The sequence below is a fragment of the Parambassis ranga genome, chromosome 24 (genome assembly GCF_900634625.1).
Source record: "Parambassis ranga chromosome 24, fParRan2.1, whole genome shotgun sequence".
In the NCBI taxonomy this organism is placed as follows: Eukaryota; Metazoa; Chordata; class Actinopteri; family Ambassidae; genus Parambassis; species Parambassis ranga.
The window spans coordinates 7,415,607-7,425,840 of record NC_041043.1 but is presented as its reverse complement, the minus strand read 5'-3'; the positions used below and the strand labels follow the sequence as shown (position 1 = coordinate 7,425,840).

Here is a 10,234-nt window from a genome sequence, read left to right as displayed (position 1 = left end):
CTGAGCGGACTAAAACACCAATGACTCAAGACCGTGTCTTTTCTGTGTTTATTTACTGTATTGAAAAATACAGAGCAGATGTCTTTGTATGTGTACACAAAACTGTCAAATAACATCACGATGACCTTGTAACTGCACCTGTTAGACAAGACAATGTACACCTTTGTTGTTATTTTAACTGCAACTGAAACAAGGGAAGATGTTAGATTCAAGTGTGTGTGTGTGTGTGTAGGAATTTTGGTGCATCTAAAACATCTTCACACAGCTAAATAAAGTACATACAATAAATAAGTGGAATCTTTTTCCTCCTTTTGAAGAACTTGGGACAAAGTGAGATCTTTGCACTTTGACATCCATCACACTGAAGTGTTGTTAAGATGATGAATGAATGACTCAATTCAACTTTACAGTCATCTGTATCATTTCTGCTGAACGTAGTGCTTTTTTTTCTAGGTTAAAGGGTCGACCAAAGAAAGTCAGAAAAATGACATCAGCAGAAAATTAGAGAGTGAGAAGAAGCACGTCCAGATTCTGTATCTTGCTCAATGAGACTTCAGCAGAGGACAGGGCTGAAATCATAATACTGTGATAATCAATGTGTAATATAATGAACTGCCTTCAAATCCCAAAGTCTGCACCTGATCATCTGAAGAATCAACACATAAAGATGTCATCTTCACTACTCAATATAAAACATCTTAACCTGACAGGTGTGGAGATCTTCTGCCAGGTGGAATGGACTGGATGGAGTATGTGACAGTACAATTATTCTACTTTTCTGTGGAGAAAGCTCTTTTCATTAGAGGAGGAGGGGTCTTTCCTGCTTCGTACAAAGACTCGGGAGGAGGGGAGCTCAAGCAGCACCAATCCGGTATGCGTCCTGTCTGGTTGTAGTAGTCACGTGACACTGACCTGCTGCCGAGGATATCCTGAAGGGCCCCAAAGATGGCACCTGGTGAGCAAGATCACAAATGTTAGAAGAGAGGCCACAAAATGTTTTGGTAAATCATCGCTGGTTGACTGACAGAAAACCTCAAATAAAGCAGGTGGTGATTATTATTGAAACTAAAATTTGACCTCCGAGCCAGGCGGTGCAGTTGGGTTTGGCGGGTGGTGCATGGATGCGGAAGCTCTTGCTGGCCAGTATGTTGCTGTACTTAGGTTTCTCCACCAGGAGGCGTATCTCTGCTAGCAGGCGGTGCAGGAAACCAGGCAGCATGGCTGTGCCTCCGATGACCACCAGGTTCTCAGAGAGCACTTTACGGGTGTCAATGGGGCACTGGAGACAAACACAGATAAAAATTGAGGTGGCAGGTGAAAGCACTACAGGACAGAACGATTCTGTCCTGGATGAAAGCTCTTTCTTTACAGCAGTGCCTACTCTTGTATCTAGAACTTTTGTCTCGAGGGAGGTGCTGTATTTCAATACAATCTGAGTAACTCCACAAGCTGAAATTTTAATAGTGTTACAGTGAAAGGGAGGGCTGCTGCTAACCCCTATGAGATTAATTAAGCTGTCCTGGGCTAACTTGATACCCACAGTGAACAACAACAGTGCTTTCAGTGAGTGTACCACCACAGCAGCCACTAAGCCAATAAGTTTAACCATGTATGGATAATTACACAAAAATGTAGTGCGCCAGAGGAAAAGATTAATTAAAGGGATGGGATCCAAACAATTATAACTCACACTATACAATGTAAAGTAATACAATTCAGCATCAGCCATGCTGCAACCCTGATGAGACCAGGCACTTTAACATCATACAAACTAGATCAACAAATTCTATTTTGCCTAAAACCACAATATGTGTGCTTGAAACACAATCACACAACAGTAACTTCCACATGGCATACAGGCACACTCAGCATGGAGTCACAGCTAACGTCTGCTACCCACAGAGTAATTGGCCTCCAACTGGTGGTGAGGTAAGCTAGCAAGATGGCTGACAAAGGACACAAAGGCATGTAAAATGTGAACACATTATCCTTACATGGTGCAGAGCTAATTAAACCCCCCACAAAAATCTCTTGTAGAAATAAGGCATTGGACTGGAACCCTGACACAAAATAGACAGACTGAACCACTGTGCTTTTGTTAGGCTAGAATGAGTTGAAGTAAGTCCTCTTCCACAGAGCCTACCATATTACACTGCATTGTCTATACAGAAGTCCAGATGGGGAAACCATCACTGGCCCTAGAGAAGGAGTTTTAGATTTAAACAGTATCTGCAGCCTCACAGCTAGATGCCACTCCCAGCAATGACATGTAAGGATGTGTATGTGGCTTATACTAGTCTTTAATATAACAACGTACATAACTGAATACATTATTTTTCTTTACCTTTACTAGAGCATCAAGAATCAGAGAGGCCACACTCTTCTCTTCATTGTCCTGTTCAAACAGGATCTCCATCACAGAGTCCCTGAAAAAAAAGAGAAAGCAAATGTACTATTTTAAAGTCACAGAAAAAAGAAGCTACCCCTCTGCTTTTGTAGTGATACAAACAGTAAAGTACTACCTGATAGATCCTTTGATATGAAGGATTTTCTCCCCATCCAAAGGGTAATCAACATCTGGAGGAGGGGCTGGACGCTATGAACACAATCACAGGTAACAAATAAGTTTCACTTCATTATTTTAAAACAAACCAAGCAAACTGTAACTACTATACAGACAACAGGCCTACCTCTGCTGTCCCGTCCAGGTTAAATTTGGCTTCCTGGATCTTGAGGCCTCTCTGCAGGTCACTGACAAAGCATGTTCTCACTGCAGAGACAGCAAATTAAAACACAACGATCAGAAACAGCGAGCAGAAGCAGCCGCAAACTATCCAATACAAGGTGACCCTCTGATAAGGAAATAATGTATCTCAACTATAGTTTGGATTTTGACCAAATGGAAAAAAATGCCCCTGATCCACTCTGCAGAAAGGTATGAGGTATAGATTTGAAACTTACCCTTGATGTCCTCCACAATTTCTTCTGGGATGGTCCCTGAGGAAAAGATGAAAAGGTGATGAAGTGAAGATTAATTTACTTTAGTTCTCTTATATGCACCCATCAGCCATTTTTGTCTTATTTCACTTCAAAGTTATGTGATGCGGCTGAATCAGCAGCCAGGGAAGCACAAGCACTGCAGTCAAAGGACCAAGTAAGGCTGCTTGTGTAAAATATCATGGTTTTATCACATACGGTGTAACTAATTTTACAAATCTCTGGCTGACTTCAGATACATTTTCTCAGTAAAGAGGTGATCAGAGCTCTCTAACCTCACCTTTGTGCTTACTGCAGAGTTTAACAGTACAGTCAAAAGTGAGCTAGCCTGCTATCTGCTTTAAATATTGATGTATATACGTGTAGCTTCTCCTGCTTCTGTTGCTGCTGTAACTCTCACAGCTCGACACAATAACTCAAGGTTAGTTTCCTCCATCAAGAAAAAGTGCAGAGAAAAATTCTAAAATAGACTGTAAGCATATACATAATTCACACTTTGAGAAAGGAATGTCACACAGAACCAAGTACTTCTTATGAATAGTAAATGAGGCATAATGGGTCACAGCTATTATATCTGTGAAAGGAATCAGCAGTCCATATAAGAGTCATGGCTTCATACGTGCATCCAGAGACAGATGTTGTGTGGTTATTTCCTGTAATTACCGATGACAGCCGGTACGCTCTGCCCAGTGGTGGTGTCTGTGTCCACAGTGCACTGCTCCACAACAAGTCCATCCAATTCTCTATAATTAACAAACACATGCACAGTTAAAATTGTTCAAAATGTTCAATCCCAAAGCAATGTGCAGGGAACCGTTATTTTTACAGCCAAGCGTACATAAAATAGTAAGTTAACATGCCAACACACTCTCAGAGCTACTTACTTATGGATGGCTTTTCCTCCGAGAGGCAACGCCTCCCAAGCTGGCAGAATTGGAGTGCACTCATAAACCTGATTTACTCCAGTTAAGGTAAGTATCATAAAAAACATACATTTACAAACTCAGAAATATCAGAGAGGCATAAAATACAACCGCAAAGTGAGAAAAGATGATTGAAAAAGGATACAGGAAGCACCAGCGTCTCTGTGTGTCCACAGTCCATCACGAGTGCAGAGTTGATGCCCAGAGTCATAATGGCCATTAGGTGACTTGGAGCAAATAGCACTGAGGGTACCTGGAAAAAAACACAAACAAACAAGGAGGATTCACTCTTTATCAAGAATTCCTGTTCAGCTAAAAGAGGTTTAGGATATTAGACATTATACCAAATTCTTGCAGAATCTCAGTTCCTGTATGTTTTATCATGGCATTATGGGTTGGTACAGATTTCTCCACACATCACAAACATGTTAATGATAGATGATTTGATTTTTGGGTACCTCAAACTGTTTGAAGAAAACCTTGGTGAGCGTCTCCCTGAAGTGGGACGGGCAGAGGATGGACTCGATGATGACCACTCTTCTGTCGCGAGGGTTCACCAGCAGGTGTCTGATTACATGAAGACAAACAGAAATATCAAAAATCAATATCGACTTTACATTAAATTAGGAAAAAATAGACTTAAACCATTAGAGGCTAAAAACACTGAATACTCTAGTTCATTACAGTATGACATACTGTGTATGATCATTTTTTATATATCATACATATCCTACAAACTTATTTACTCCTAATACAGGAGTCTCTCACCTGAAGTACAGTATATGGATAAACTCTTTGAGGATGACATAAAGCTCTTCTGTATTGATGTTGTATTGCACCACTTTGATGGCCTAAAAGTGTGAGATCACATACCACGTTAACATATATTTTGCAATTTACACACATTACAACAAGTGGGGACACTCAGGACTTCACAGCAGACTCTCACCTGTTGCTGCCCCGGTTTGCGGATCTCGCTCGGAATTATGAACCTGGGCCCCGTTTCCCCTGCAAAGCCACATCTAGAAAGATGTGCGATAAGGGTTAAGCTTTCCAATTTTATCAAGCATTAAAACACTTTATTCATTATCATTTTATGAGAAGGCAAACCCCTCAGGAGCAATTATATAAATGAACAGTGCATCTCTGTGTCAGATTCTGTGGCAGAGTAACTACTGACAAAGACATCATTATTATAAAAGACAGAAAACAGTCCTCTTGTGACTTTCATCAGCATAATGTGCTCACTGTAAACACTCTATTAGTGTGATCTGATATAATGACGATTGAAGGGACATTTTTACTTTTTAATGTTACATAAAACTATTTATGTCACTCAAATATCAAACATCATCAGGAGGAATTTGCATGTCACCACTACACACATACATGGAGCCAAGTCTAGTCTTTAATGAAACTAACATTTTATTTTATTTGGCTTTAGTAGTTTTATCCGCTGGTTATTATTCAGTGAAGCCAAACGATTATCGTATATTGGTTTGTTTTTAGCTTAGCTTAGCGTTAGTGGATTTACGCCCTAATTTGGGTTTAGCTAAAGCTAGCTGGACATTGGCATGCCAACTTAGCCTAGCATTGACTGGGTGGCTAACTAGCAGACACCTCAGCAGCATTCACCACCACAAGTGAATATGTGTCCGTGAAATTCAACCAATTAACTAGACCTGAGGCGCTGGCTTCTCTTTTTCTTTTAAAAAGAAACATATACATCTACATAATATGCTAACCCGATAGCTATATTAGCAAGGCGCGCTATCGACTGATACTCACTTTGTGTATGCTGCTCCCAGGTCAATGACAATCGCAGTCTTCTCTCCTCCACTTCCCAACCCATCAAATAATGGCATTTTACTGATTTGTCAGCCTTTGAAGAAAAACTCTAGATAAAAACTAGCGCCGACTGCTGCACATTTGCATCGTATCTGAAGTCTGTTGTCTTCCTGTTAGCTTGGGCTGGGTCTTCGGCCGAGCGATGACGTCACATGGGACGTTTGCCTGATCAAAAAAAAAAGGATCATCATGGTTAATCGATGGGTTTCCTTGGAACGACCATAAACTGGTTAGACGTGGCGTGAGGTACAAATAATAACAACAGAATAACTCCAGATTCATTATGTGTACTTAATAAATTAGTTCAAATGTAAAATACTGGAAATATCTGCTACAATATGTATGAAATGGAAGGAATATTATTTGTACACTATTATTATTATTATACTGTATTTGTACACTTTTTAAACCCAGCTTTTCAAGCAACCCAGACTGTGTGTTCAGAAATGCTGATGTTGAAGCCAGGATGGAGACATTTACAGTTAAAGAACTAAAGTTAATTGAGTGGTAAAAACTTTCATTTGTGCCTTGAACCTTGTAGGTGAATAGATGTGAACAGAGACAACATATTGTATGAATTTGCAGCAAAGGGACAAAAATCATAAGCTGTATCACAGCAGCCTATTCAACGGGAGCCTCATAACATGGGAAATTAATGAATACACTCTGTTTTAATAGCAGATGTGACTACATCAACACAATCACACACAGCAAAATCATCCCCAAAACAAAACCTCCTAAATAAATAAATTATTACTGCACCAGTGTTTTGTTTGTATGCTCATTTTTACACTCAGGGACGCATGAAAAGAGCTCAGCTATGTTGTTTACCACACTGTTACACTATAACAAGAATATCATGACCACAATTGACAAGCTAAACAGAAACTACTTTAATAAACGCCATATTTCTATTACATCTGCAATACCCCCATTTTCCCACATGTATGATAATATTAGTTTAAGATTTGGTCAATAACCACACTTAACGTTAAGGAGCTGTCCGTTCAGCACCTCCAGGAGCCTGCAGGGACCCCTGTGGGGGGACAGGCACCAGGACTGGACTACAGTGAGAGGGCTCTGATGCACGCCACCCGCCTGTTTTTCATAAATCTCGCAGATTTGAGGCATTTGGTGGCAGCACTTGAGAAGCAGGCGCACATACGCAGACTTTGAGTCAGTGACGCTGAGCTGAGCTGCACAACAACAAGCCTCTCCTCCAGCCTGCTTCCTACACTATAACCCTCAGTTTGTTTTTCCTTCTCCTGCACACTGCAAGACAGGATCTGCGACCTCCACGCAAACAAGTCCGTCATGAACTCCGGGAGAAGGTAAAGTATTTTTAGCCACATGTGACTTTAATTGTGACACCTTAAGGCACATCTCGCTCTCGTTACCAGCTTGAGATGAGTGGCGCGTCTCAGATTAAGCGTCATAGTGTCGTTTTATTGAACATTTCGTTTGATTTTTCTGTGCAGATGGGAGATGTGTGAGTCCACACCGCAGTGTGAATTTGTTTCCGATCATGTTGTCTGCGACGAGCTCATTGGCTGAGTGTATTGATCCCAGAGGGAGGCAGAAAAGTGGGTTGTAGGCTTAAATTGTGGTGTGTGTGTGTGTGTTGATCCCCCCTCCAGACGCTTGTCTGACTGACAGTACAGCCTGAAGAAGGGTGTCACCCTGCAAATATGAGACGTGTCGGCTCTCTAATCTGAACAGCAGTGATTGGTTATAATGAGCATCACATTATATAAAGCAACAAATGCGCCACGGACCCTCAGAGGCTGTTTCATTGTGGAGTTTGAGCACATTCTGTGTTGCAGTTCTGTGGAGCCATCTGAAGAGGATCCTAGAGGATAGAAAACCTGCTGCTATTTATAGGTGAAGTGCGGAGGGGTGCTAAGGATTGCTGTGTCAGATTCTCCCTCTCTCTCTCTCTCTTTGTGACTGTGTGTGTGTGTGTGTGTGTGAGTCCTGCATTTCCTTCTGTTTATAGAAAAGAAGCAGAAGATGAAAGGGAATTTCAGCTGAATCAAAATGGTGCAACTACTGCATGAAAGCAGGCAGACAGGAATGCTGTCTGTGTGCTTATCACAGCCTATGAAGCTGAATAATCTCACACATTTGAGACCTTGTCATCTGTTCTCCCTCTCTCTCTCTCTGCCCACATGTCAGCTGCAGAAGTTGCAGGCAGGGTTTGTTCACACCTCTGTTAAAGCCTATTAGCATCTATCACTTGCCTCCATTGTCAGCAGGTACTGAGAGGAGACGAAGATGCTGATGCCTGTGATGCTCCATCGCCTTCTCCTAGCCGGGACCTGTCTCTGCATCTGTGGAGCCCCTGTTGACCTCTCAAACTTCAACCCCATGCAGGACAACTCAGTACTCTCAAAGACAGAACACGTGAGTGGCCTCATATCAAATGTAGGTGCAGGAGGAGGGACTGGCCCACATGGACGACCTGAGGGGATAGATCTAGTGACGCAGACGGAAAACGGGGACAGTTTGGATCGAAGATCTGGGCTGAGAGAGGCTGCTGGAGAGGTATGGAGCCAAAGGAAAGAGGCAAAGCAGATCGGGAGCACATCTGAGATGGGAGACTCTGAAAGACAGGGGGAGGAATCTTTAGAGCTGTCTGTTGAATCCAAGAGTAAAAAGGAGGACAGTGATTCTACAGGTGGAAGACAGCAGTTAGACATGGACACGGGTACCCAGGAGCTGGCCTCCACCACAGCACCACCACAGCTGGAGACGTCACACGGCCACAAGAGTGACCAGGATGAAGCAGACAGGACAAAACAACCTGGTTTCGATTCACAAGAACCAGAACCTTTAAATCCCTCCGCTTCCCTGTGGACTCAGAAACTGACCTCTCACAGCCCAGTCCCATTTGCCACCTCTCAGACCTCCACACCTATGTCAATCTGGGGACATGATGGAACTACAATACCCTCCATTCCAGACCCCTTTCTACCTGAAATCGGACCAAACCTCATGCCCAGAGAAGATGGCCCAGAAAGCTTATGGACTGAGGCAGCAAGATCTGGAGGCGGTAAGTCAGTAGCCCTGAAATTCATTCAGTCTGCAGAGTGCATAAGCCATAGAACAAGCTTCAACGTGGGGTAAAGTCATGCTTCTTGCAGTCATTGTCATTTTCCAACTTGCTGAGTTTCGCAGGGTTTCTTAAGGTCTCATTATAAAAGTGTGGCAGAAATAAAAAACGACGTATCACAGTGGCAGAGATTGCTCGCTCCACTTTGAACCCCAGCTGGGACCTGTGGCAGTCTAATTACTTTCTATTCCTGACTTCAGTCTGGGAAAAAAAATAGGAGAGAGAACACACATACACACAACAGCCAGGGAAAGGCTGGTGGCAGGGTGTGTTATACAAATCTTTGGAGGATAGCGCCCCCCACCCCTCCCCACCACCCCAACCTCCTCTTTCTTTCTTTTCCCACCCTTCATGCGCCTCTTCCAGGCTTTTGTAAGGAGCCAGGCAGGTTATTATCAAGAAGAGTCAAGAGAAGGAAATGGATTAAAGGAGTCTGTCTGAGCCAATATGTGTCCATGTGGGGATTGTCTGTTTGATGAAGCTTGCTCCCAATAGAAAAGTATGCTGACAGAAAAACTCAATTCCCAAAATGGTATTATGTAAAAGGATTGTCGCGTTTATAGGCATTTTTTTCACCCTACTTAAGAATAGCTTTGGACTAAAGGAGGTGCTGCTGTTTCTGGCTGTCACAGCCCTCTCTTATCTAGAAAGAACAAATTTTCCAGCCTTCTTTTTATCCTGTGAAGAGTGCCAGTGCTTCTAATGAGGAAAACCGCATGTGTAGAGAAGTACCTGCTTCAAAGGCTTCATTCTGCCATAAATACTACATAGCATTCATTTTTCATTTAAGCTGTCAGCGTAAAGAAACGTGTACCACCCTCAACTTGTCATTTGCCCTACTTTTAGTCACTGAACTCAACCTGGCATGATCACAAATATATTTACAGACTGCGCAGTTTCACTGACTTTTACCAGAATGTTCCAATCAATCCTGCCCTTTGAAAAAGCAGCTCTACATACGCTGGCCTTCTCAGTGTCTCTGTGCTTGTGTTGACACAAATTACAGTGGACACCGTGGCCCCGCTGTCTCAAGATGAAACCACCGAGGGCACCATGTCATCAGAGGCTCTTCCTCTCATCTTTGAGCCGTTTGAAGATGTCACGCCAGAGGGGGGAGCGGCGGCGGCAGCAGCAGCAGCAGTGGTCACCCTGGTGCCAGGCAGCGCTCAGCCTCTGGATGCCATGGTGACTGGGGAGCTGTCCCTCTCTCAGGTTGACCTGGACCAGCTGGTCACCATAGAGACAGACAGGGACGGTCCGTCACACGCTCCTCCTGTGATGATGCCAGACTGGACTTCGACTTGGCAGACATCTGGCGTGGAACTCCTGGAGCCAATCAGCTCCTTAGGACCAC

The 10,234-nt window shown here is 43.0% G+C and overlaps 2 protein-coding genes across 2 annotated transcripts; one reads left to right on the top strand and one right to left on the bottom strand.

Moving 5' to 3' along the window:
* Positions 1–31: 31 nt before the first annotated feature.
* On the bottom strand, positions 32–5,907 carry actr10 (actin related protein 10). The gene is made up of 13 exons (XM_028398123.1): positions 5,709–5,907; positions 4,870–4,942; positions 4,689–4,771; positions 4,379–4,487; positions 4,066–4,173; positions 3,882–3,949; positions 3,661–3,740; positions 2,962–2,997; positions 2,691–2,770; positions 2,523–2,596; positions 2,345–2,426; positions 1,078–1,279; positions 32–952 (listed from the first exon to the last, which is right to left on the bottom strand). Exons 1-13 carry the CDS (start codon positions 5,783–5,785, stop codon positions 771–773), a joined length of 1,254 nt encoding a protein of 417 aa, XP_028253924.1. The 5' UTR covers positions 5,786–5,907; the 3' UTR covers positions 32–770.
* A 1,103-nt stretch (positions 5,908–7,010) lies between these two features.
* LOC114429060 (uncharacterized) lies at positions 7,011–10,097 on the top strand. The gene is made up of 4 exons (XM_028397908.1): positions 7,011–7,099; positions 8,021–8,820; positions 9,887–10,039; positions 10,093–10,097. Exons 2-4 carry the CDS (start codon positions 8,043–8,045, stop codon positions 10,095–10,097), a joined length of 936 nt encoding a protein of 311 aa, XP_028253709.1. The 5' UTR covers positions 7,011–7,099; positions 8,021–8,042.
* Positions 10,098–10,234: the final 137 nt, after the last annotated feature.

Coding starts and splice junctions, on each gene's coding strand:
- LOC114429060 (XM_028397908.1), top strand. CDS start 8,043: ATGCTGATGCCTGTGATGCTCCATCGCCTTCTCCTAGCCGGGACCTGT. Junction 8,821..9,886: donor GGCAGCAAGATCTGGAGGCG/GTAAGTCAGTAG, acceptor CACAAATTACAG/TGGACACCGTGGCCCCGCTG.
- actr10 (XM_028398123.1), bottom strand. CDS start 5,785: ATGCCATTATTTGATGGGTTGGGAAGTGGAGGAGAGAAGACTGCGATT. Junction 2,771..2,961: donor AATTGTGGAGGACATCAAGG/GTAAGTTTCAAA, acceptor CTGTCTCTGCAG/TGAGAACATGCTTTGTCAGT. Junction 953..1,077: donor CTGCACCGCCTGGCTCGGAG/GTCAAATTTTAG, acceptor CTTGCTCACCAG/GTGCCATCTTTGGGGCCCTT.